At 42.3% G+C, this 27,150-nt stretch overlaps 2 protein-coding genes across 8 annotated transcripts in view; one reads left to right on the top strand and one right to left on the bottom strand.

Annotated features, from left to right (window-relative positions):
* The window catches only part of Wdr76 (WD repeat domain 76), a 34,662-nt gene that overhangs the window by 918 nt on the left and 6,594 nt on the right, over nucleotides 1-27,150 (top strand). Inside the window, exons 1-13 of one of the 7 annotated variants that reach the window (XR_013108769.1) lie at nucleotides 1,930-2,027; nucleotides 2,784-3,170; nucleotides 8,342-8,434; nucleotides 10,519-10,574; nucleotides 14,192-14,318; nucleotides 15,531-15,632; nucleotides 15,730-15,773; nucleotides 17,367-17,520; nucleotides 19,669-19,824; nucleotides 22,493-22,707; nucleotides 23,577-23,729; nucleotides 23,905-23,960; nucleotides 25,246-25,299. Coding sequence is in view for 6 of the 7 variants with exons in the window: in XM_076929613.1 (XP_076785728.1) it covers nucleotides 1,956-2,027; nucleotides 2,784-3,170; nucleotides 8,342-8,434; nucleotides 10,519-10,574; nucleotides 14,192-14,318; nucleotides 15,531-15,632; nucleotides 15,730-15,773; nucleotides 17,367-17,520; nucleotides 19,669-19,824; nucleotides 22,493-22,707; nucleotides 23,577-23,729; nucleotides 25,246-25,299 (1,613 nt within the window). In the remaining variant the exon portion in view is untranslated. Of the gene's footprint in view, nucleotides 1-1,355; nucleotides 1,506-1,929; nucleotides 2,028-2,783; nucleotides 3,171-8,341; nucleotides 8,435-10,518; nucleotides 10,575-14,191; nucleotides 14,319-15,530; nucleotides 15,633-15,729; nucleotides 15,774-17,366; nucleotides 17,521-19,668; nucleotides 19,825-22,492; nucleotides 22,708-23,576; nucleotides 23,730-23,904; nucleotides 23,961-25,245; nucleotides 25,300-27,150 lie in introns of those variants that run through there. The other 6 variants (XM_076929615.1, XM_076929613.1, XM_034494504.2 and 3 more) reach the window with 6 other exon arrangements.
* Nucleotides 14,060-27,150, bottom strand: part of Frmd5 (FERM domain containing 5) — a 282,263-nt gene continuing 269,172 nt past the window's right edge. The window contains exon 15 of the mRNA XM_076929620.1: nucleotides 14,060-14,083. Coding sequence (XP_076785735.1) covers nucleotides 14,075-14,083 — 9 coding nt within the window. The 3' untranslated portion in view covers nucleotides 14,060-14,074. The remainder of the gene's footprint in view (nucleotides 14,084-27,150) is intronic.

Genomic DNA, 27,150 nt, shown 5'->3' on the forward strand with positions numbered 1-27,150 from the left:
TTAGATCACTTGCCAGTTCTGAGCCTGGCTTTGTTTGGAGTAGGGAATTGAAAATGTGTTGGGAAAATAATTGTTTTGATTTATGGCTACTCAAGACAGTGCTAGGAAAAGGCTTAAGGTCATGACTTTATGAAAAACAGTGTGGGAAAATCCCAAATGGTAATGCCCATATTCTGAGACACATTTTTTTTAACTTGAGACACAGGTATATGTATCCCAATCTGGCCTCTAACTCTCAAAGTGATAGAGGATGATCTGGAAGTTCTGATCCTGCTGTGTTTGATTGCCTAGAGCTGAGATTACAGGTGTTGGTTACCATGCTTGGTTTTATGTGGTGCTGGGAATAGAATCCAGGGTCTTTGTGGATTTTAGGTAAATAGTCTTCTGAGTTACATTCCCAGTGTGTGGTTTAGCTTCTGAAGTCTTCTGCCATTGCCCCCAGACAAAGTTCTGCTGTTGTAGCCCAGACTGACTGGATTGCTACTTGCTATCATCTCTGTTGCACCAACACTGGGCATCCATAGGTTTTCTTTACTTAAAAACAGGTGGACATATAGTCATGTGCAACCTAAACCAGCGTTGTCAGCTCTTAGAAACCAAGCAACACGAAATGCTTACTCTGTTTTCTTTAAGTGTGCCCCCACTCTTTGTGACAGGGTTCATGAAATACAGGCTTCCCTTGACCTGCCTATGTAGCTGATGATGAGGACTTTGAATTTGTGATCCACCTGCCTCCACCTCCCAAGTCTGGGGTGACAGGTGTGGGTCATCTTGCTTAGCTGCTCCCCTTAGTATGATTTAAACATGCACAGTAATGGTGAGGTGTAATTTTCTCTTAGTCATATAAAGTAGGCAGAAGTAAAGGCTGAACATTTACTGTTTGTGTGCACTCGGGGTGAGTGCACACCTCTGTGGTGGTGGAGAAAGTGTTGTGCATTTGTGTACATACATGTACATGAACATCAGAGGAGAATGTTGGGTTTACTTCTTCAGGAGGTGTCTACCTTTTCAAAATTCTTACTACTACTATTATTGGGGTGGGTGTTCCTTGGTGCAAGTTTGAAGTTCAGAAGACAACAGTGAGAAGTAGCCCTTATGTAGCTCTGGGAGTGAAATAAGATAGTGGGTTTGGGTGTTGAACAGCCTTACCTGTTGTATCATCTCCCTTGGTTTTAACACAGTGTCTCTTGGCCCTGGGGCTTTCTTGTTTGGGTTTGTCAGTTTAGCCATGGAGCTTCGAACCCCACTTGTCTTGGCATCGCCTGTGCTGGGATTATAACCCTCGCTTTTTAATTTGGATGCTGGGAATCAGACGCAGGTCTAATGCAGGCACCGACTGTCATTCCTTCCAAGCTCAGCCTATTGATTTTTATGCTTATTTGTCTTCCATTCCTTATGGCATTTATGAACCTATGGATTTTTTTCCAGGGGTCATGCTGCAAAGTGGCAGTAGTTTGTAAAGCAAGATCTTGAGGAGTACTAGGCTCAATATTACAGGATCCAATGTAAGTGTTGATTTAGATTTCGAGGCTAGGCTGAGTGACAGAGAGGGATGTAGCTGTATAAAAAGCAAAACAAAACAAAACAAAAATGCCGGGTAGATGGCTCACTAGGTAAGAGCGGTAGTCGCCCAAATTCGAAGGTTGAGATTGAATTCGCAGCACCCGGTAAAAGTCCCAGCATTGAGGGGACACAGGCGGATCCTTAGAGCTGGCTAGTGAGCCAGTCCTACTTGAAAGGTTAGCTGAAGGTTCAGATCTAGAATGTGCAGAGGGGTGAGCTATCTAGGACAGGAAACAAAAAAAGGCGCCTAAAGACTTTACGCCCCAGGGGTTCCACACAGCTCGTGCTGGCTGAGGAGGCTCCTCCTTCGTGCCCGCCCACATCCCCGCAGGGCCCCGCCTAATCCCGCCTGGGTTTCAACGGGAAGAGCGCCCCAGCTCAGTGGCAGAAAGATGTCTGAGATGTCTGGGTTGATTGCTGAGGCTGAGGAAAAGGCGGGCTCCAAAGGGTGTCCCCAGGTACAGGTGAGACCTGATTCGGCCCGGGAGGGATTTGCCAGTCACTGGCACATGGCTTCAAGGAAAAGCTGTGATTTCTGCTTTTTTTTTTTTTTTTTTTTTTTTTTTTTTTTTTTTTTTTTTTTTTTTTTTTTAGACAGGGTTTCTCTGTGTAGCCCTGGCTGTCCTGGAACTCACTCTGTAGACCAGGCTGGCCTCGAACTCAGAAATCCACCTGCCTCTGCCTCCCAAATGCTGGGATTAAAGGCGTGCGCCACCACTGCCCGGCTTTTCTTTTTTTTTTTTAGAGAAAATTAGGTCCTTAAACTTTCAGGAAATTTTTCTACCAACTCCAGAAATTACAGTAGGTTTGCCTTTGATCCCATCACTCTCTAGGCAGAAGCAGGTGGAAGTATGAGTTAGAGGCCAACCGCAAAATGATGCCCAAACTGTAGGATAGCAGGACTTGGGGCCCTTTGCCCTGGTTCCCTTCCATTGTTTTGCAAAAGTTTCTGTCAGCTTGAAGTGATTCCAGCTAACCTGTATCTGACTTTTGTTGTAGTCACCTCAGACTGAAATTTGCCTTCAGAAATTCCATTCAGGTTAGAGAGTTAACTATCCAGATTTTGGAGAAGAAAAAAAATTCCCAACAGGTCATCAATTTGAATCATGTGACTATGGAATGGGAGTTAGACTTATTTATGCAGATTTGTTTCATGCCATGGTATGCAAGAGCATAGGATCTGGCATTCCTAATCCTCTTTTCCTTTATTTCCTGAATAGGTGAATGAATATAAAGAAAATGAAAATATTGCTTATACTTCTCTGAGACCGATACAGATTACAACTTTAAGGAAAAAAGCCAAAGTTTATCTCTACCCGTTTTCACTCAGCAATTCCAGGCTAGACCTATTTAAGTTCTCCAAATCTCTGGTTGAAAATAATTCTAGCAAATCAGTGGTTCATAAGAAGACAGATCGGAAGAAAACTTGGAGAAAGGTTTTAACTTCAAAAATGAAGGCTTTATCTTCCAAGGCGGAATCTCTTCTGCTGAAACCATCCTTGGAAACTTATACTGAAAGTACCAAGCTGGACCACAAGAGCACCTCGGATTCAGTGACTCCCAGTGTGGACATGGAGAGCAGCGATGAAGACAGTGCAGCAGGCCTGGTAAGAGTTAATTAGTTGTTCTAATTATCTTCTCATTTTGAAACTAGAAGTTCTGAAAGCTAATGTCAAGGATCTCCAGCAAAATCTGTTTTATATTCTAATATAAATTTTAAAAGTTTAGTGCATACACGTGTTTGTGTGTCCAAACAGCGGTGCGACTGCATGTATATGCCTTGACACAAGTGTGGAGGTTGTAAGAATCAGAATCAGGTTCTCAGGTATGATAGCAGGCACCTTTAGGTTAAAAATCGCATCAATTCACTTGATGTGAATGCCCTCTCAGAGACTTACTGCTTCGATCTGCTAACCTAGGCCTGGACCTGGAAGTTTCTGGCCTCCATTCAATCTAATCTAGGCCTAGAGTGTTTTCAGCCTCTGAGACTTACTGCTGAATAAGCTCACCCTTTCTAGTTCTTTTGAAGGTTGGTCAACTCAGCTGTTCTGTCTCATACTCCTATCCAAGCAAACTGATTCAATCTGGCATCTCTCTCAGCCTCTGACTGAATTGCCTTCCTGGGCCTAATCATAATTTTGGCAGTATGTGCCAATCTTCTGGCTTCTTCTCATTCTGTCTTCACCTGTGTCGAGCGTGTTCTTTCCTGTAACCTGTTTCTTTATAACTGGTGGTAAAAGTGCTGTTCTCTTTCTGTATTGTCCCTTGAGTAGTTTCACTTTCCTTTCGGATATTAGAGTTGGGCATGGCTTGTTTTATCAACACTTTCTATTATTTGTCACTTTGCCTGTCACTCAATTAGACATCACTTTCAAACTGAGTGCTTCCTTCTAAAACCTAGGAAGGGTGGAAGCATGTGGTCGTGGACCTGGGAGTGTTTGATTTTATTTGATGATATATATGTAGTGCTGATGATCTGAACACATGTTCTCATGCCTCCCTAGCAATCACTTTATTCACCGAGTCCTCTCTCTGGTCCTCAGATACCTTTTATTTGAGTTGTACAAGACTATCCTTAGAGCTAAACAGCTCCCATTTTGGAGCATAGTGAGCTTTGCCCACTTAGAAAAGATAGTCCCAGCTGGCTTTGTCAGCTATTTAGATAGTCACAGCCCCTCTGCAGCCACTCCTTGCCACTTGTAGTATGTACCTTGTCTTAAGTGCATGAGGCTGCCTGGACAGGCTAGAGTCTATGTAGACTAGTGAGAACTTTGGAAAAGGATCCATCTATGAGCTTGGGAAGTCATCATTTCTGCTGGTTATTGCAGGGCTGTCAGGGATCCTTCTTGAGGTTTAATAAAGACACAGAGACATCTATATTGTTTAAGGCTGTTGGCCTCTTGCTGGGGGGGTCTACCAGCTAGCCTCTCAATTAACACAACTTCTGCCATTGTGGTTCTCCATGTGGTTTTTACTGCCTGCTTCCCAGGTGTGTCCTGCCTACATCTGTCTGCCTCCACAAGGTTCTTCTTGCCCTAGCTCTGGTCACCAGATCTTTATTATTCAAAAGACACATTCCTTACTTAACCTGTTGGATTTGTCAGCTGCTTGGGGAAGGTCACCTTCCCCAGGGCAGCTTGCCCTTCTTTTAAAAGCAGGTGAGGAAGTGACATTTACATATCCTACTAGAATCCCTGCAGATTCCAAGGCTGTCCCAGACTTGCTGTGTAGGTAAGGCTGGCCTTGAAGCCCCAAGTGCTGGAATTAAAGGTGTGTACCAACACATGCAGCAAGGACATGCTTTTACAGAGCTAGAAAATACAATGTTCATGGGTCATCACAACAGCTAGGTCAAAGGCTTTCCTGTATGGCATTTAGCAGGCAAACACCCACACTCCTATAAGTAACTCTTCACCTGTGCTCTGGAAGGAAGTTCTCCAGAGTGAACTGTGGGTAGATGTTGCTTATGCTTCCCATAGGCAAAGATTTTTAGCAACCATGGTATGTAAACAATATTTAGTTATTTTTTTAAATTTGAGACAGGGTCTCACTATGTAGCCGTTGGTCCTCCTGAAATTCTTAAAAGGTTTTTATGTTACTACATACCAAGTTTTTTTCTTTTAGATTGACTTTGCTTTTACGGGTGTAAGTGTTTTGCCTGCATGTGCGGATGGGTACCACATGCATGCTTGGTGCTTGTGGAGGTCAGAAGGGGATTTTCAGGTCCTACTGAGTCATTTTACACATGGCTGTGAGCCACCACCACGTAGGTGCTGAGAGCTGAACCCAGGTCCTCTGCATTAGCAGTGAGTGCCCTTAGGCAGTGAGCCACCTCTCCAGCTCCATTTTATACTCTTTGTGTGAATGGGTGCATTGGGGGGGGTGGGGTGGGTGGGGTGGGTGGGGCGGGTGGGGGGGTGGCCTGAGTGCCCTAGGAGGCTAGAGGACTTCTGATTTCCTGCAAGTAGAGGTCAAGACCCTTGTGAGCAGCCTGTTATGGGTACTGAGAACCCAACTCAGGTCTTCGCTGCAAGAGCATTGAGGTCAGAGGACAGTGTACAGGAGCTGGTTTTCTTTCTACCTGTGGAAATCTGCTCTTAGGTTTGGTACACAAGTGCCTTTGCCTCCTGAGTTATCTCTGCACTTTATTTTTCTCTTAAGATGCAATCTTAATCTGTAGCCCTGGATGCCCTGGAGCTTTCTGTGTAGACCAGGGTAACCTGAAACTCAACTCTACCTGCCCCTGCCTCTTGTGTTCTGGGCATAAAGACATGTGCCATCATGCTTGGGCTATCTTATTTATTTTGAGGATCTTTTTTATGATTTTAGATTGTGTGTGTGTTGGTGGGAGTATATGTGGCTTGTGTGCGGATGCTGGATTATAAGCTGCCTGTTGTAGGAATTAAGATTTGAATTCTGATCCTCTAGAAAAGCAGTAAGTACTCTTCTTAACTGTTAAACCATCTCTTCAGACCTCAGATGTTATTACTCACTTATTTGATGTGTGTGTTATCAGAAATTGAACACATGGTCTTTACTGTGGTTGGCAGGTGTTATACCACACCACCAGCCTCCCGTTACCAGTGTCTTACTATACCTAGGTTATGTTAGAGCATAGTATAGGCATAATATATGTATAAGGAAAATTATATGTAAGGTTTATGGTGTTCATGTTTTCAGGCAGCCATTTAGGAGTCTTAGAATGTGTCTCTTGGGGATAGGGGGACTATTGTGTGTTTTGTTCTATGTATAAAATTGCAGAGCTGTGAGGTTTTTTTTGTTTTTTGTTTTTTGTTTTTTTTTACAAGTTTCTGAGAATAGCACACAGCTTAAAACTTATGGATTGTTTATTTCTGAAAGTTCCAGTGGATCTTTGTGGATCCTGGTTGACTATAATTGAAACTGTGGGCTCAAGGATAGTGCTGGTGACACTCCTGACAAACAATATCAAAAAAATTATTCTCACATTTATTGATTTGATTGATTCATGTGTGTTCATGTAGTTGGAAATCAAAGGACAACTTTTGAGAGTTGGTTCTTTCCTGCCCAACTTGTGGATTTTGGGGATCAAAGTTAGGTCATGAAGTTAGTGAGCCAGAGTTTTATAGGCAATGGTGACAAAGCTGGGCATGTTGGCATGTGCTGAGGCTGAAAGAGGAGCACTGTGAGTTTGTGATCAGCCTGGACTTAGTGAGTTCCAGGCAGCCTAAGTAGCAAGACCCTGACTTTGTGGGGGGAATGAAAGGGGATGGTGGAGGGGGAGTAGGGATCAAGCAGAGTTGGGCCAGTTTCCCCTAACCTGCAGAAGCTCTTGGATTCATTACCAGCACCCATCAGCAGCTGTGGTAGTGTATACACTTGTAATGGTGCTAGCACTTGGGAGACAGGTGGATCCAAAGTTAAAGGTCATTCTTGGCCATATACCAGGTTCAAGTCCAGCCTGGGATACCTGAAACCCTGTCTTGGGCTGGAGAGATGACACAGGGGTTAAGAACACTTGCTGCTCTTCTAGAGGTCCTGGGTTTAATTCCCAGCACCAGAGCGGCAGCTCATGTCTGTAGCTGCAGTTCCAAGACTTCTGATGCCCTCACACATATACACTTGCAGGCAAAACACCAATGAACCTAACATAAGAATAAATTATACGTTAAGAAACCCTGCCACAACAAAACCAAACAAAGCAGTAACAAATGCTAACATTCCATTTTTACTTGGAGATTATTTATGTTGGCCAAAGTAATAATGCACATGTGTTAAGTAAGATAAGCCTACATATGTGTGTGTGTGTACATATACACATAATTCTATTTTTGAGCACATGTTTGTAAAAACAAGGCACCCAGCATTTTGCTCCTTGTAATTCCCTCTCCCATGGTTTTTAAAGTGTGGTCCAGTCAGTAAAGATGCCATATTGCTAAGGCTTATGACTGAGTTGAATCTCCAGGATCCACATGGTGAGAGAGCCAATTCTTCAAAGCTGTCCTGACCTCTGACGTGTATAGACACATGGGCATACACAGTAAGTAAATATACAGATGTGAGATTTAAAGATTGAGCCCCAGGAATCCTGCCTTTGTCACCCAGTGCTGGGATTTGCAGGTGTGAACCACCCATGCATGTATTCATTGATTGCTTATGTTTAATTGAAGATTATTATTATCATCATCATTATAATTGTTATTATTATTAAAATAAGATTTGTCTGCTAGGATATAGTTTGCTATAATGCATGGCATTTGCTCCCAATATTTTATTACTTTTTTTTCTTGAGACACAGGACCTTGGCTGTCCTGGAACTCACAATGTAGATCACATTAAAATATCTGTCCACTTCTGCCTCTTTTTTTAAAAAAAAATTATTTATAATACAGATGTCATCCCCTTTCCCCATTTCCCCTCCTTAGAACCCCCTATCCTCTACCCTCTCTTCCTTTTGCTTTTATACCATCTTAATTACATGCATGCATTAAGGTCAGTTCTAGGTTGAGAGTCCATTTCTGCCTCTTCGGTGCTGGGATTGAAGGTCCATGCAATCAGGTCAGGCCGAGTACTTCCTTTTTAAATGGAAAACCATACAGTTATTCCAAGATAGGATTCTCTTACTATCCAGTCCAGCAAGGAATGTGGGCTGTTGGTTGAGATAATATGAAACAATTAGAGTCTGTGTGAAGGTTGACAGGAAGTATCTGGGTGGAGAATGAATATCTGGTTCTGTATGTTGTTCTGCTGTTAATGAGTGAAGTGACATTTTTTTTTTGATGGGGTGTGTATTTTCTAGGATGATTTTTCAGGATTGTCACCTTATGAGAGGAAGAGAATGAGGAACATCAGAGAAAATGCAAAGTTTTTTGCTTCCCTTCAGCTAGCTGAGGTATGTATGAAGTTTGTGATGACAGTGAAGGTGAAATAATTAGATGATAATCTTCCATAGTGTCATGAAGGAAGGAAGGCAAAACCCAAGCCATGTGTGACCTATGGTGCTTTGTGGTCATTGTCCTCCTCCTTCTTTGGAACTCCCTGCAGACACTAGGTTGGGTTTCAGTGAGGAGTGGGGTTTCTGCCTCTCCCTCCCTCACTACTGGGATTAAAGCGTGAGCCAGCATGCTCAGCTGCTTGGTTTCTTTGTATGTCCTGTTTTAGATTTTTGTGAGTCTGTTGGTGGGTACTGCATGCTGTCCTCCCTGAACTCAAGTGAGGCTGGACAGTAGTATTTCAGCGTCATGTCGGAGCTACATAGTAAGTTTGCAGCCGCCTGGGTTACATGAAACCCTGTCAGGAAAATCATGAACAACAACAGAAGATTTCAAACCAGTTTGAAAGTTTATTAGCCAATAAGTTCCCAGTGGGATTTTACATTTACTTATCAGAAAAGGAGATTGTGTAGGATGAATCTAAGGAATCCTGTTCTGATTTATGCACTTTTTCCCTTTGGCTGTGCTGGATCAGGTCCAGGGTCCTTGTACATGCTAGGCGAACTCCTTGCAAGCAATGTCCCTGTACAGCCAGATCCATGATTTTAATTACCATGTTTAATTGTGTTTAGGCATATTTTTTCTTTTCCTTTCTTTCCTCTTTTCTTCTTTTTTTTTTCTTTTTCTATTTTCTTATTCTTTTTTTTTTTTTTTTTTTTTTTTTTTTTGGTGTGTGTTCATTTTGATGCCAAAGATCAATCAAAGACAAGGTTAATCTCAGGTATTTTCCTGAGGAGTCTTCCACTTAGGTTTGGTTGGGTTTTTTTGTTTGTTTGTTTGTTTTATTGTTTTTGTTTTTTGAGAAGGGGGTGTAGGAGGAGCTAAGGAGGGAGACGGCTGAAGAGAGGAGGTGGAAGGAGAACAGAGGAGGAGAAGATCGTGGCCTGGAAAAAACACAAGTTATAAGGGATTTCATAGCTGGGGAATAGAGTAGTGCAATTGTAAATCTGCCCAATCTAGGCGTGCAGTTTATAATCATAAATATTGAGTTGTGTTTTCCTTGCCTGGACTTATTTGGGTCGGAGGTTTACTGCAACTGGGGGATTTCTCTGTGTAAGCCTGGCTGCCCTGGAAGTTGCTCAGTAGACCAAACTGGTCTGCAACTCAGAAATCAGCCTGCCTCTGCTTCCTGAGTGCTAGGATTAATGGCGTCCATCACCATGCCTGACTCTTAATTTTCTGACTATGTTTAGTTTTGAGAAAGACAAGTGCATGCTATGGTACATGTGTGAAGGTCAGAGGTCAACTTTGTCTCTGCTCCACATGGGTCGTGAAGCCTGAATCCAGGTCATAGTCAGGCTTGGCAGCAATTGAACTTGTCCATTTGTCTTCAGCCTCCTTAAAGTTGGGATTATAGATAAGTATGAGCCACCTTACTTCACTTTCTAGGTTTGTGTTTTTTTTTTTTTTTAAATAAAGATTTATTTATTTATTTATTTATTTATTTATTTATGTGTATGAGTACACCTTTGCTCTCTTCAGACACACCAGAAGAGGGCATCAGACCCCTTGCTGATGGTTGTGAGCTACCATGTGGTTGCTGGAAATTGAACTCATAACCTCTGGAAGAGCAGTTGGTGCTCTTAACCGCTGAGCCATTTCTCCAGCCTCACTTACTAGGTTTTTAAGTTTCTTTTTGGCAGTGTTGTGAATATAGGCACTCCTATGCATGCTAAGCGGGTGCTGTGCTCAGAGCCACACTGCTAGCCCTGTGATAGTGTGTTTATTAAATACTGTATTTACTCCTGTAAACTCATAAGCAGCTTGGCTCAGGTACCAGAGTGCCAGTATGTCAGATGATGACATATACGTGCTTTTATTATTGATGATGTGTTTATCTGTTTAGAATAAGTATCACATCTTAAGCCTCTATATTTCCTAAATAAAGCTAGATATAGTAGCAGATACTTAATATTTTAAGTGATAAACAATGTAGCTATATGGTAGCATATTTATGTATACGTGTATTTTGTGTGCTTCTCAGTCAGCTGCAAGGCTCCGTGGAATGATCAAGAAGAGCGTGCCACCTGAATTAAAGAGGTAAAACAGAAAATAGGACATGCTTAACATGGGCTAGACCATGAAATTTTGAGAGAGGCCTCAAGCCTCAAGCTTCGTATTTTCTTCTCAAGGGTTAGGATTATGGGCATACGCCACCATGCCTAGCTTGTACATTCTATTGTTAGGCAAGCCTTTTGATTCCTTCTGAAGTCATTTGAGTCTGAATGAAGGTTCTGTACTCAGTGTTTGTTGAGGCAGAGGTATCAGGTTGGTAGCGTCAGAGTTGTACTTGTATAGTAAAGAGAACAGAGACTTTGGAAGTGAACAAATCTTGGGCCGGAGCAATCATTCAGTGGTTTCCAGCTATTCCAGAGGACCTAGGTTTAGTTCCTTGCACCCTCATGGCAGCTTAAACTTAGTTTTAGGGTATTCAATCCCCTCCTCTGGCTCCTCTGGCTCTGGGCACTTCTGCACAATGTAGTGACTATAAACTCATTCATGCACTCAGAAATATACATTAAATAATAATAAATAAAATCTTTTTTTTTTTTTTTTTTTTGGCTTTTCCGAGATAGGGTTTCTCTGTGTAGCCCTGGCTGTCCTGGAACTCACTCTGTAGACCAGGCTGGCCTCGAACTCAGAAATCCTCCTGCCTCTGCCTAATAAATAAAATCTAAAATATTTTTCAACATAGTCCTGGCTGTCCTGGCACCTGCTCTTAGACCAAAGCCAGGTTTAAATTTGTAAAAGAATTATTTTTGTATTTTCAAGACAGGGTTTGTCTGTGTCGCCTTGACTGTCCTGGAACTCACTCTGTATGCTAGAGTAGCCTTGAACTCAGATCCTCCTTCTCTGCCTCCTGAGCACTGGGATTACAGGTGTGTGCCAGCAGCCTTTTCTTCTTTTTCTTGCATCTCATGCTGTAGCTTAAGGTGGCATAAAACATACCATGGTACACAGACTGCCTTCAGTCAACCAGAGAGTGATGTTTATAATCTTACGCCGTTTTTATATTTTTCTGAGGTCATCTTTTAAAGTTTCATTATATTTCATTTGTGTTTATGGGTGTGTACATCCTACAGCAACTTGTGGGAATTTTTTTTTTCCTTCCCCCATGTGGGTCCCAAGCCTTGGCTACAGGTCCCTTTGCCACTGAACCATTTTGCTGACCCAGATTCATTCATTCATTTCCCCCTTGTGGGGTGTGTAGTGTGTTATGTGTGTACATGATGTATGCAGGTGGAGGTGTTAGCATGAAGTCTTGTGTGCATGCATGCATAGATGTGTAGTGTGTACTCTGTGTGTATGTGGTATATGCAGATGAATGTGTGGTCATGAAGGCTTGTGTGCATGCATGCACACACACACAGGTATGTAGCATGTGCTTTGTGTGGGGGGGTGTGTGTGTGCAGGTGAGTGTGTGGCTATGAATGCTTGTGTGCACCCATGCCTGCACACATTTCATTGTTCAGTCTTCCTGTTATTCTCTTTCCTTATTTTCATGAGACTTCTCATTGAACTGGAAGTTGTCTCTTTTGAGGGAGACTAGTCAGTTAGCTCTTGGCATCTTCCTGTTTCCACTGTCTAATGCTGGCCTTAAAGGTCTACAGCTCTAACATCCAGCTTTTTATGTGGGTCAGCAAGTGACCACCCACTGAGATGGAATCGCACAGTGTAGCCCAGGTTTGCCTGGATATCACTGTGAAGGCCAGACTGGCCTCAGATTTGTGATTCTCTTGGGTCTGTGTTAGTGCTGGAATTGCAGCACCTGTTGTCTTGGTTTATTCTACCGTTAATGGCCAGTGTTTCATCATGATGAAGAGCTCTTCTTTGTGCCTGTTTTAATTATCTTTTATACCAATAAAGAGGTGGAGATATAAACTGAGGTAAAAACCTACTAGCTCAGTGAAGTAACTTTATTTTCTTAGCTAGACACAGAATACCTATTTAGAAGTATGATCCTACAGCTCTACTGTTACCTCTTGAGAAATCTCTTGTGTGTGTCAGATTTAGAGGGCTCCTTAGCTCTCTTTCCTAGAACACTGTTTTAAGTGTGTCCTGCCTACTTCTCTGCTGTTACTGCAACCACAAAGAGACAATCCCTGTCTCTTACCCTGAGCTCCTTTCATAGGAAGGAAAGAGGAGGCAGAGGGAAGAGAGGGTAGAAAAGTGGGGAAGGAGGGAAAGAAGGGGGAAGGGAGAGAGAGATATATCAAAGGTCTGGTTGCTTATAAAAAGTCTGTTGCTCCTCCCACACATGCTCAGTAGGCTGAACCACATCACTGTCATGGTGGGGGTTACTCCAAGCCAAGTCAGTAGAAGTAAACTATTTCTCCTTTAAGGTGGGATAGCTCAAGGCCTTTCAACTTCCTTTCCTATGGTCTTAGACTTCTAAGCAACTTTTTTAGGAACTTTACCATTCTTATCTATGGAGGCTTTTAGAGGCACACACACCTAACTGCATCTGACAAGCTAATTGTCTATCTAAGCTTGTATATTTTGCTAGTAGTTAGGTTTCCTATGTACAGTAATCAAATATCCTGTAAGAATTCTGTTGTGGGAGGTTGCTGGGGGTTGGGCCATGTGATAGGCAAGTGGTTTTTTGTTTTTGTTTGTTTTTTTTTTTCCCACTGAGCTGCACTCTAGCTGTGTGTATTCTGAAGATTCTGAAGTCTGAGTAATTCTGGATGAGTGTGGAGTCTCTGGAAATAGATTTCTATGTGGGTTGTATGAGCAGTGTGTAAAATATTACCTATGCTGGTACCCTTTTTTTGTTTGTTTTAAACATTGCTGGTGATCAAATCCAGAACTGCATGTATTGTGGGCAACTGTTGTACCACTGAGCTACATTTCCAATCCTATGTATTAGTTTGGAATGTATATGGAAGTAGCTTAAGAGGCATCTCTTGCAGGGCGGTGGTGGCACACGCCTTTAATCCCAGCACTTGGGAGGCAGAGGCAGGCGGATTTCTGAGTTCGAGGCCAGCCTGGTCTACAGAGTGAGTTCCAGGACAGCCAGGGCTACACAGAGAAACCCTGTCTTGAAAAACCAAAAAAAAAAAAAAAAAAAAAAGAGCACACATTGTTCCTCTCTGGTGTCCTGGACTTGGTCCCTGGCGCTCACAACAGTGACTCACTAGCACCTGTTGCTCCAGTTCCAGATGACTGGATGCCTTGGCTTTGTTGGACACAGGCACACACAATATATGTAGCCGCCTGCGGCCATGAATCAACTGGGTTCACCTGAAAGGGGGGCTGGGAATGAAAGGGGACGGAGGGCGAGAAGAGATGAAGCCAAGACAAAGTTCTCTGATCAAGGCTCAAAGTTTTAATGTTCAGCTCTCAATTTAAAGGGGAAGGCCCAACCCAAAACCCCTCCTGGTTTCAGCCGGAGATGGGTGGGATAATCCATAATCCGTTCTGGGTCACAGCCTTGAGATGTCTCAAGGCAAGCCTGCTCCTGTATTCTGTGCAGCTAAGGTAGGTAACTCCACCGAGATCCTATCACTTGGTCTGTTGTGTGTGGTAAGCAAGGTCTCTCAGGCCTGCTGGGGGAAGGGTACAAATATAGACATAAAAATAAATTTCATTAAAGTTACTAAATACATTTTATTATTCAGTGAGGAAAAACATGAATATTTCCTCCACTCTTTTAGAAAGAGGCCTAAGAAGAAAGAAACTGAAATCGGATGTCGAAGGTCCATGCGGTTGTTGAAAGTAGACCCTTTGGGAGTTTCATTACCAGCATCTCCAACACAGCCAGCATTAGTAGAAGAAGAAAATGTAAGAAATACAAGTAAAGTACATTTAGCTTAATTAAATTCTGAAGAATGATGTAAAGTATTTGGAATTACACTAGTGGATCTTTGTTTTGTTTCAATTATATTGATTTAATACTTGGATATTATATGGTTTAACAAGACTTTAGAGTTGTTAATTCTGGGTAATAGTCTGTTTTTCTGCAGGAATTCTGGAGTTTGGGGCAAAAAAATGACTTGCTCTTTGTGAGCTTCAGTTTTCACATTTAAAAAATGGTATGGTGGGTCAGATTTGTAATCCTAGTGTTTGGGAGGCTAATGTAGGAGGATGGTCACAAGTTTGAGGAGAGCTGAGTTTCATAGTTCCAGGTTAGCCTGAATAGAGAGTAAGAACATCCCTAGAATAAAAAGAAAAGGAAGTATCAATGTTATAGAAGACAAAATTAAATAGAATTTATAAAGTTCTTCATATGAAGGATTTAGTAAGTAACTAAGGGTTGGGCTGAGGAGCTGGCTCCGTGGGTAAAGTGCTTGCTTTACAAATGTGAGTACCCAGAACCCACAGGAAGCTGGGTATGGCACCGTGGATTTCATTCCATTGTGAGGTGGGCAGCAAACAGTAGAGAGAACCTGTTTCAAACCAAAATAGAAGGTGGGACCACCAGCACTAGAGACTGTCTGATTTCTACATATTTTTACATGCGTTATGTGCCTGTCCATCCACACCCATGTGAACACACATGACATACACCACACATATGCAAAATGAAAGAAGAGGATCCCTTGACATAGCATTTGTTTTTTTTAAAACTCGAACTCTTGCGGTCCAAATAGTTCAAGGTGACTGAGTTTCTGATCTTGCTCTCACCTTCCCGGTGCTGGGGTTGGAGGTGAACTCCACAGTAGCTGGTTTGTGTCAGGTTTACAAGGCAAGCATTCTGCCACATGAGAGTCATCTCAGGCCTTCCTTGGCATGAAGAAAGACTTTTTTCTAGGGTATCACTGTGTAACTGGGCCTGGGCTGAAACTCATGACCCCTGCTTCAGCCTCCTGAGTGCTGGGATTACAGGTGAGTACCACGATGCACTCACTGTTTGACACCCAACCATTTTGAATGCCTATGGCGTGCCACAGTTTTTGGTGCTGAAAGAAAAGTAGTGAAAATGAGGACTGAACCCCTAGCCCTTCTCAGTTTACATTCTAGGACAAACCATGTTTTGCCTTTTCTTTTTGATAGCCTTTGTTACCTCCTGGACCCTTAGAAATGATTCCTGAAAATCAAGATGACAGCAGTAAACTGTTCAAAGCTTCTTTGAAGACCTGGGCAGAGATGAGCCAGGTATCACTTGGGATGGGCTTCAGCTTTTAGGGTCGTCTACTAAGGAACGTTCATGTATTATATTAACTCAGTTCTTTGATCTCTTCTAATGTTGCAGACAAGTAATGGAAAGACCAAGAAGGGGCTATCTAGTATTAAAAGGTAAGTGAAAAGTCCTTGGCTTTGTTTTACTTTTGACCTTTGTTTTATACTTTTTGAGATGCTTGTCGTATAAACTCTGTAATGAATACTATTATAGGAAGCCTTGGAAGAAGTGAAAACATCATCCCTACTATTTGTATGCTGACAAGGATTTGCTTGCTTCCTTTTTTTTTGTAGTGTTAGGGATTGAATTAAAAAGTCTTGAGTGTGCTAGGCAAGTGCTCTGCCACTGAACTATGTCTCTACCCCTATTTTACTTATTTACTTATTGTGTATTCTGGCTGGCCTCAAACTCAAGAGTTCTATCTGCCTCCCTCCCCTCTGCTCTACCTGCTGGGTTTAAATGTATTCGTCACCACACCCAGCTCTATGTATTTGAATACTTCTGTGTATGAATGTTTTGCCCACCTGTACACAAGGACACACCGCATGTGTCTGGTGCCTACAGAGGCCGGAAGAGTACACTGAATCCCGTAGAACTGATTGTAAGCTGCTTTGTGGGTGCAGAGTAGCAACTGCCCTTAACCTCTAAGCCATCTCCCCTGCCCTCTGTTTTACATTTTTGAGGTGAAATACCATGAAGTTGTCCAGGCCACATTGAACATCATCATACCCTGCCTTTTCTCTCCTCTTACACAATTCAGGCTTCCCTGCTCAGGGAATAGTTCAAATCACAGTGGGCGGATTTTCCCACCACAGTCAAGATCATTCTCCACAGATATGCCCCAGGCCAATTGGATCTTAGATGGCCTTCTTCACAAATGATTCTGAATTGTGTCAGGTTGAAAATCAATATTAAAACCTGCATGCAGTCAGGCCTTGGCTTTGTAGTCTTCACTTCTGAAGGTGCTAAGATTATAACCTTCAGCAATAGGCCAGGCCTGACACTGGATGGAAGCTTTATGAAGGCAGAGTTCATCTCAACCCTAACATTGCTTGGCATATGGTATATACTCAGTGCTGAATAAATGAATTCACATTTTATTTAAATACTTTCTGTATGTTCTATGTAATTCTAATGCATATATAGTTCATGCTGTGCCCTTTTGTCGTGGGTGTGTATACATTTACTGGAGCACACTTTCTCTTACCTATTTGGTGTTTGCAGTTAGTTTCTGTTTAGTCTGTGCATGTGTGTGTAAGTGCATATATAATAATAGGCTATTTGTTAGATTTCCAGGCATGGGACTAATGAGCCAAACATTGGGGACATCCTTTTGGTTTTTACTACCCACTATTGAATCATTGCAGTAAAATCTTTCTCTGAAACTCTTGTATGGACTTGTAGTACATGTTACTAGCTGTGCAAGTACAGAGAGTACATAGGCTCTGTGGATGCCTCTGCTGAGCTGTGTCTCCAGGCTAAGCATGTCGGATTTAACTGTAGCCTCCAAAGGTTTGAGGTCATCATTAAAATGATCACAATTAATTTTATGATTGAAAAATAATTAGCTTGAGTAATTTGTTTTATTTTTCATCTGGGAGTTGGCCATTTGCCAGAATTTACTGATTGTATGTCTTCTTTTTTGAGTTACTTTTTACTTACTCGGACAATTGAGGTTATTTTTCTTTTTAACTTACCAATTTTTGTAGCTACAAAGCCAATTTAAGTGGTATGGTCATCAGTGAAGCTACTGTTCGTAAGGTGACCAAAGGAGCAATCTCCTCTGTGGCCCTCCATCCATCAGAAGTGAGAACCTTGGTAGCAGCTGGGTCCAAGTTTGGACAAATTGGACTTTGGGATTTGGTAAGTCAGTGTACTACCTTTTGGAAATGTTTTAAAGTCTGCCTGACTGAAATGTGTAAAAGAAATAGCCTAGAACATTTATTTATAAATGTTACTTGAGATTTGTAGTTTTGTGCTTTATGATTTTAAATTTGAGAAATCTGGTAGAATTTAAAATGGTTGTATAGAGCTTTAGCATTTTTAGCTTGAATATCTTTAGCCATCTGGACATAGGTTATCTGGCAGGAGACATTAAGTGTATATGTGACAACCACATGAAAAGTCTGAGTGTTCAAAATAGGGTCTGATAGGATCTGAATGTTGTCTTTCTCCGTATTTGTGGTAAATTCTTTTAAGTTTTTTTTTTGTTTGTTTGTTTTGTTTTTTTAAGACAGTTCTATAGAGCAGGCTGGCTTTGAAATCACAGAGCTCTGCCTGCCTCTGCTTCCCAAGTGTTGGGTTTAAAGGTGTGTGCCAAGCCCAGTTAAAAAAAATTTTTTTAACATTTTTTTATTTCTCAATTAATAACATTTTATATGTGGGTATTTTTTCCTTGCATGTATGTCTGTGTACTGTATTCCATACCTGGTGCCCACAGAAATGGGAAGAGGGTGTTGGATGTCCTGGAACTAGAGTGTCAGACACTCTAGACACATTGTGAGACGACCCTCTGGAAGAGCTCTTGCTACTGAGTCATCTCTCTAGCTTGTTTTATTTTTTATGTGTATGTGTGTGTTTGCCTGTGTAGTATGTGTATGTGTGTGTGCATGCATTCACGTGTGTATGTGTACGTGTATGTGTGTGCATGTATGAAAATCTTGGCAACAGAATTGATGATCATGGCCTGGATATTGCCTCAGCTGTTAAGAGCTCTTACTGTTCTTCCAGAGGACTCAGGTTCTATCCCCAGCATCCACATGGCAGCTCACAACATCTGTAACTCCAGTTCCAGGGGATCCAATACCTTCTGGCTTCCATTTGTTCCAGATACTCACATCAACATGCACATGCAGGCAGGCTCTTGAGAGTCTTTCTCTTCCCAGAGCTTCCAGCATGCTGGGCAATTACTCTACCAACTGAGCCACAGTCACTTATTTTATTTATGCCAAGTAACTTTAAATGGAAACTCATGAGTGTTGACCAGATCAGTCTGGCCTTGAGGCGGTATGTTGCCATGTTGCCTGGACCAGCTTTAACCTTCCCCTTGCCACCACCAATCAGCTCAAGTGATCCTCTTCTCCCAGCCCTCTGCTGGCAGAAGGTTTTTTGTTTTTGTTTTTGTTTTTTTTGTTTTTTTTTTGTTTTTTTTTTGGTTCTGTTTTTTGGCTCTAGCTGGACATGTGGAATTAATGTGACTGGGCATTTTTAAGCTGAATATTGGAAACAAAGAATTTGAGTACAGAGTACAGAGTTGTTGGCTGCAGTCCTGTGAGATGCTCCAAGATAAAGATGCTTGTCTAGTGAACTCACATGGTGGAAGGAGAGAACCGACTCCTCAGGGTGTCCTCTGACTCATACATGTGCATCCTTGTAGAGAGCTGCTGTTTCAGTGGCTACACGTTTGCATTTCCAAGATTGGCCCTGGCCGCATGTTTCGCCAGATGTAAACATTTAGCTGCGCAGTTGCTAGGCAGATAGGCGTGCCTTAGCCACTGCCAATCCCGAGGCATATTGGGTGGTGAGCGAACAGCCAATCAAAAGTGAATACGTCACTCTAGATTGCACTTAAGCGGGGACCCCTTCCTCAGCTCAGCCTGCCTCCGTCTCTCTCTCTCTCTCTCTCTCTCTCTCTCTCTCTCTCTCTCTCTCTCTCTCTCCCTTCCTTCCTTCCGCGTCTCTCCACGTTTCTCCACGTGGGTGATAAAGATTAAAAGCCTCGTTTACAGTAACTACCTGTTCTCTGCGTCTCGTGATTTCTCCGCGGACGCAAAAGCGCCAGGGGGGCGCGATAGACATCCTGGCATCTATGTGGGCATGTTGTTGCATACACATTCACACACACACACGTTTCTAAAAGGTTACTGGTGCTGCCTGTCTGGGAGAGTGAACACAGTGAGAGTGAGTACCGACTCAGTGTAATTCCAATGTGAATCCTTTAATGATAGCAAGAGAGCAACCATCACTACTTTTTCTAGTTGTGTCTCTCCCTCACCCCCAACTTTCTTCCAGACCCAGCAGGGTGAAGATGGGATATATGTTTTCCATCCTCACAGTCGGCATGTTAGCTGCCTTTCCTTCTCACCCACCAACCCAGCCCACCTACTGTCCCTGAGCTATGATGGCACACTGCGATGTGGCGATTTTTCCAGTGCTGTTTTTGAAGAGGTAAATGCTAATGTATTTGCAACCTGGCATCAGAGGACATTCTGGGTTATTTATTACATGCTACCGAGTGATTGCTGTGTCAGTCTTGTTGAGAGAAACGTGGTTCAGCTTAGGGACTAAGATCAAGTCTCTGTTATTAGTTGTGTGACCTTCATGAGTTTCTTAACTTTTGTGCCTTAGCTTCCTTCAGCTATGAAATGGAATAGTCTTAGTATCTTCCTTACAGAGTTGTCATGAAAATTAAATTGAATTATTGTGAATAGGTAAATTATTTGTGGGTTTTGTTTGTTTGTTTGTTTGAGTTTTGCTTTGAGGTAGAGTCTGACTAAAGCCCAGGCTGGCCTTGAACTGACTGGTGATCCTCCAGCCTCTGCCCCAGATGTCTGGGATTGTAGTACAGGAACAAGCCACCATATTCTTGTTATACAATAATTTTATTCGTGAGAGTGATGTTGTGTTTCCAGGCTTAAGCTCTGAGGATATTCATTCTGTGCTAGAGATTGCATCCAGAGCTAAGAGTGTGCTAGATAGACAAGAGATCTACTGTTGAGCCACAACCCAGCTTTAAAGAAGTCTCGTATATTCTCTGGCCTGAACTCCTTACATAGTCCAGAGTAACCTTGGACTTTTGATCCCGTTGCTGCCATCTCCCAAATCCTCTGGTTATGTAGGTATGCACCATGCTGACTGACTGGTTTATACTGTGCTTGCATCTATGCATCCAGGAAACGCTCTGCCAGCCTAGGACACGCCCACCTCTCCCCTCCCAGCACAGCTTTAGCACACATGTGGAAGACATTAACACAGTGGATTTGACCTGGCGAAGGAACAAACTGACAACTGACATCGGTGATATTATGGTTTTGGCAAGAAACAGACACCAGATGGTTTTTGTTTTTTTTAGACCATCTCTTAAGGATAAGGCCTTTTCTTGGGCTGTTTTACCCATGCTAGTAAGATGAAATATATGCTGTCTGAGACGATTTGAGGTTTTAGTTCCGTGATAGAATGCTTGCCTAACATGCAGGCAGCCCTGTGTCTGATTTCCAACAGGGCGGAAAAGGAAAATAGAAGAACAGTTGGAGGAATCCAGGTGCTTAGTCTTCCTTTTGAGGCAGGTTCTTTCTATGTAGTCCTGACTATCCTCGAATTTACTGTGTAGACCATACTGGCATTGAACTCACAGAGATTCAGCTGTCTTTCCCTTTCTGAGTCCTCAGATTCAAACCTTGCATGAACTATTTTTAAAAGATAGTTCACGTGTAAAAGTGCTTGGTTACATGCCAACCCGAGTTCAATCCCTAGGACCCACATCACAAATTGGTATGCAAGGGCTGGAGAGATGGCTCAGTGGATGCTAGCTGCTCTTCCAGAGTACCCAGGTTTAGGTTGTAGTACTCAACATTGTGGCTCAGAAACACCTTACCTCCACCTCTAAGAGTTCGAGTGCAATCTTATTGCAACCTTGGGCACCAGGTATGCATGTTCTTTTCCTAAGTCCATCCAAGGAAAATACCTATACACATAAGTAATAAAGTTATCTTTTTTTTAACTGAAAGAATAAAGCTCTTTATGTTTGTGTTAGGGTTTTTTTTTTTTTTTTTTTTTTTTTGGACAAAGCCTTGTCATGTTGTGTAGGTTGGCTTGGATGTGTGGTTTTTCTCAGTCTTTGAAGTACCAAGATTACAGGCTTATACTTCTAGACCTGTTTGCCATCACAAACATTATTGTAGCAAACAACTGGCCTCTTAGTGAAATCAGAATTGAATAAAACAAAAATTAATTAAAAATTTATTTTGGTGTTTTTGAGATAGGGTCTTAGTGTGTAGTCCTGCCTGTCCTGGAACTCACTATGTAGAACTATACTGTCCTGGAACTCACAGAGATCCATTTGCTTCTGCCTCCCAAGTGAGGTGTGAGCCACTATGCCCAGCTTTGAAAATGAAACATTTTGATAAAGCTTTTTTAATCCGTTTATTCTTCTATCAACAATAGTTACAATTGAACATCCAGTCATATGTCTTAGACTTCACTTGGTTGCAAAACTACTTCTATTAAGATATAATTTTAGTTCTATAGAATTCACAGTCAGTTCTTTTTCTGCTAAGTTTCATGGGGGAGATTTGGGACTGAGGGTTTTTCCAGTTTGAAGAGACTTGGCTTGTGGCCCTGATATGAATTGCCACTTGATACACGCAAGCCTCTGTTTTCAGTTTGCTTTGCATTTGCTGTGTGGATGATAGCAGGTGAATGACATTATTTGGTAAAGTGTTCCACAACTTCCTTACTTGGGATATGAGCATTGGTTTTCTCTAAAAGAATGTTTTCTGTAATCCCAGCACTTGGGAAGAGAATGTAGGAGGCTCAGGAGTTCAAGGCCAGCCTAGGCTCTTGTAGAGGTATGAAGACAACTTTGGGAACTCAGTGGTTGCTGTCCCATTTTCCAGGTAGAGTCTTTCTGCTTGTGTTACTGTGCTGACATGCCAGGCTGCCTGCCTGAGCCTCCTCTCCACCCACTGCCTTAGTAGGGGTGCCATGCTGGGGGTACAGATGTGTGCCCCCTCATCTTTTTCTGTGGGTTCTAGGGATTGAACTCAAATTGTCAGCATTGACATGCCAAGCCTCCTTCCTAGCCTCAGTGTTTTAAGGACCACTGCCTCTCCTGTAGGTGTACAGAAACGAGACAAACAGCCTGTCTTCCTTTGACTTCTTGGACAATGCCTCCAGTCTGCTAGTGGGACACTGGGATGGACATTTGTCACTGGTAGATAGACGGACACCTGGAACTTCTTATGAGAAGTTTTTTAGTTCAACTTCGGAAAAAATAAGAACTGTTCATGTCCACCCATTATCCAGACAGTATTTCATCACAGCAGGATTGAGGTATGCTTGTTTTCTTACAGGTTTGTCTGTTTGTGTGTTTTGAGACAGGGTCCTACTTTCTGTCTCAGTCTGCTTTGAAATCTGCTGATCCTCCTGCTTCATCTTCTCAAGGATTATAGTTTTGTGACTAGGCCAGGCTTGAGATGTGCTCTGCAGACAATGTTAGGATTTAATCTTGTTCATGTCAAAGTACGTGGTTTAGTTTCATAGAACCTTGGCTGTCTTTCTCTGTCTGTCTCTCTCACTTCTCTCTTTCCTTTTTTTTTTCTTGAGACGAAATCTCACTATGTAATCCTGACAGGCCTGGAAATTGGAGATCCATATGCTTCTCCCTTCTAAGTGTTGGGATTAAGAGCATATCACTTGATCCCCATCTGACTTTTGTGCCATACAGTACCCAAGTAAATTTTCTTATTCACACTGATAGAAATGTTTTGAGTGTAATGGCTTTTTAAAGGAAATCTTTTGGTTTAATAAATAGAAACTGTTGGAGAAGTACACATCTATCCCTTCACACCTGACCCCTTCACACCTGACCCCTTCACACCTGACCCCTTCACACCTGTCCCTTTGGCACTGCATGTGTTTTCTATGAGAAGAAAACTTAAACAGAAAAGTTGTGTGTGATCTGTAACTTCACTCATGTTATAATCTCTGTGCCTGGCAGGAACATGGACTTCTTTCTGTATCTTAGAAATTTTCCTTTTACTTATTTTTCTATGCCATTCACTATCTGTAAAGTTATAGATTAGAGGGTTTTGTCTTAAATATTCTTAATGTAGCAGGCTTTTGCTCATCTGACTTGGGCTTAGCTCTGCTTTATGGGCTCGCTACATGGGCTGTGTTGATAATTTCTCTTCCTGTCCCAGGGACGTTCATATTTTTGATGCCAGGTTCCTGAAGTCCAAGGGAAGCCAGCCTTTGATCTCCTTGACTGAGCACTCGAAGAGCATTGCCTCTGCGTATTTCTCCCCCGTTACTGGTAACAGAGTGGTGACCACATGTGCTGACTGTAAGCTCAGGTAAACTGAGAAGACCAAAACATGTGTCTAGGGGAGCCTCAAGTGTAGAGACTGCAGCTATGGTCTGTAGACTAGAGGTTAAGTTTACTGCTACTGCTAGCGTTACAGTTTTATAGTCTCCCTCCCTCCCTCCCTCCCTCCCCGCCTGTCCCCCAAATGTCTAACTGTATTCTAGGTTGGCCTTGAACTTGTGACCCTGCTGCTTTGGCTTCCTGAGTACTGGGATTACAGGTGTGTTCTGGATCTCCTTTAAGAGTGTGTTAAATAGAGATGGGAGGAAATGACACTTCTGCATGAGCTACTAACAGATGTTTTAGGGCTTTAGCTCTGGTACTTTTGTATAGCAACCTCCCCAAAACTGATTTCAATCAGTTGAACTTAGAAACAGAAAATAAGGTCAAGTTAAACACGAAGAGGCTTTGTAGTCCCAGTTTCTTGACAGCTCAGAAAAAAAGATGTGAAAACAGTTAATGTACCTATAAGGGAAAACAATTCTGTTCCCTTCAAGAATACTGAATCTTGTTTCAGATTTGCAACTTCTTAAGCGTTGGAATTCTTTTCTTCAACAAGTATCTATTGAATATATCCCATGGGTCTGGCTTAAAAATGGTAAACACATGGTCTTCGGGTGCTGACTCAGTGTCTAGCAAAGTGTGTGAGCATTCTCGGGAGATGGAGTCAGGGTGTTTATCATGAGGGCATAGCAGCTCGTACCCCGGTTCCACTCACATAGTTTTTAATCCCTTTTTATTCATTTGTACTTCAGAGTTCATCTTACTATATTAACCTCTAGTAATTAAGTAATAATCAAACCAGGCAAGCTCAGATTGATTGCTGTGTGTCAGCTAGGTGAGGGGGGAGATGTGATACAGAAGTTGGCTTCTTTCTACCATGATACTTACTTAGTAGAGGATTCTGGGTCCCTCTACTTGCTGGCTATCACAGAGAGTCAGAGGAAGATTGCTTTTTATACCTGCATGCAGGTATAAAAGTGTGCTGTTTCCTTCCACATGTATGTTGCTTATTTGTGAATCTGAATATAGTTTTATTGCAAGATTGTCATTGTACATGCTAAGCTGGTGTGGTAGTACCTACCTGTGATTACAGCTCTCAGGAGGCCATGTAGGAATTGACAGTTCTAGGCATACATAGTGAGATACTTTTGCGGGTAGGGGCCGTGGTGGGCAGAGTTTCTTTGTGTAGTCCTGGAATTCATTCTGTAGACCAGGCTGGCCTTGAACTCAGAGATCTGAGTGCCTTTGTCTCCTAAGTTCTGGGATTTTAAGTGATAGTGTTTAGATATTTTCACCCTAAGCTTATGATACAGTTTGAATTTTATAGGAGTCCATGTATTTATTGTTAAAGATGGCATCTGAGGTTAGAATCTGATCCCATATAAAGTAACAACTATATTTCCTATTGTGAACCATAAGTATCTTAAACACACTTACACTATTTCAGAAAATCTCGAGAATCTAAACAACATGACTAATTGTTTTCAGTGTTTATTTTGCAGGGTCTTTGACAGCAGCTCCATATCTTCCCAGCTTCCTCTCCTCAGTACCATCAGGTAGGTCTCCGTGCACAGAATGCCCAAGGTACTGGATTTCTGTGAGCAGCAGCAGTACATAGAAGGCGCATGGTAGCCAAGGGGAACCTATAGTCGTGGACTTGTGTTGTGCTGGGAGCTGATTTCCAGTCCTGTCCAGAGGAGCTCTTGCTTTTAGGTCTCAGTGGGCTGATTGACTCTTGGTCGGCATGTGCTCTCTGAGGTTCAGTCAAAGCTAAGGACTTACTGTACTTGACTTACACTGTGTTCCTTATTAAAGAAGACTGCAGCTTCTTCATGTGCCTGTTTATTCTGGGCTTCTGTGGCCTCCGAACCTTTCTTTTTTTTTTTTTTTTTTTTTTTTTTTGGTTTTTCGAGACAGGGTTTCTCTGTGTAGCCCTGGCTGTCCTGGAACTCACTCTGTAGACCAGGCTGGCCTCGAACTCAGAAATCTGCCTGCCTCTGCCTCTCAAGTGCTGGGACTAAAGGCGTGCGCCACCACCGCCTGGCACCTCCGAACCTTTCTGCCTCTTGTTTCTGGTCGCCTCTTCTTGAACCCACTACTTTATGGAACTTTATCCCACACTCCATGTTTCTCTCCAGACATTGTTTCATCGGTTTTGAAGTTCTGTGGTGTGGCTTTGTCAGTGTCAGGTTTCAGAGGCTGCTTTTTAAGCATATTTGTTTCCTTTCTCATAGCTTTTGCCCATTCCTTTTATTTTTTAGATACTATGTTTTAGTTTATCAGTTTCTTTTGTTTTTGATTTGAGACAGGGTCTCACTAGTTCTTCTGGAGTTTCCTGTGTAGACCAAGATAGCCTTGAACTCACTGACATCCTCTGTCTGTGCCTCCTGAGCGCTGAGATTAAAGGTGTGTGCCACCATGCCCAGAGCTCTTATTTAACTTACTAACAAATTAAAAATATGTATGATGTATACAGCATGTTTTGAAATATGCATATATTAGAGAATGGCTAAACTGATCTGTTTAGCATCCATTACCTCACATTCCGTTCCCTATTTTTAAAAAGATTTATTTATTTTATTTATATGAGTACACGGTTGCTGTCTTCAGACACACCAGAAGAGGGCATCAGACCCCATTACAGATGGTTGTGAGCCACCATGTGGTTGCTGGGAATTGAACTCAGGACCTCTGGAAGAGCAGTCTTATCTCTTAACTGCTGAGCCATCTCTCCAGCCCTCCTTTTCCTTTTTGTTCTCGAATGAGTACATTTAAAATCTACTCTGATTTTTAAAGACTTGTTGTTGGGCTGGTGAGATGGTTCGAGGGGGAAACATTTGTTGGGCAAGTGTGATGACCTGGAGTTCCACTCCTATTGGTGGCTCTCAGGCAACTCACAACTGCCTGTAACTCCAGCTGGCCTTTAATGTACTCACTGCACACACATAGAATACTCTTATACTGACACATTATACAAGTAAAAATAAGTCTTTACAAAATTAAAAATAAAACCTATTATTAACTCTTGTTCTAGAATAGATCTCCTGAATCTTCTTGCTCTCTGAAAGTTTGCAGTCTTTCATGAGCGTCTCCCCTGCCCTCTACTACCAGCCTTTGTTAATGGTTCTTTGCTTTTCCTTTTAAATTCTACATGGAAGTGAGGTCATGTCTTATTTTCATTCTGTCTATCTGTTGATAATTTTATCTAGCCCTGGGTGGCTTGGAACTGTATATGTAGACCAGGCTGGCCTTAAATTCATAGAGATCTGCCTGCATCTGTCTCCTGAGTGCTGGGATTAAAGGCTGTGCTGGAATAAACCACAGACCTGAAGCTCTCTAGATAGTGGCTATAAAGCACCTGCCTCAGCTCTGAGAATTGACAGATGTGATTACTTGAAATTAAAAAT

The sequence above is a fragment of the Arvicanthis niloticus genome, chromosome 2 (assembly GCF_011762505.2).
Source record: "Arvicanthis niloticus isolate mArvNil1 chromosome 2, mArvNil1.pat.X, whole genome shotgun sequence".
Taxonomy (NCBI): Eukaryota; Metazoa; Chordata; class Mammalia; order Rodentia; family Muridae; genus Arvicanthis; species Arvicanthis niloticus.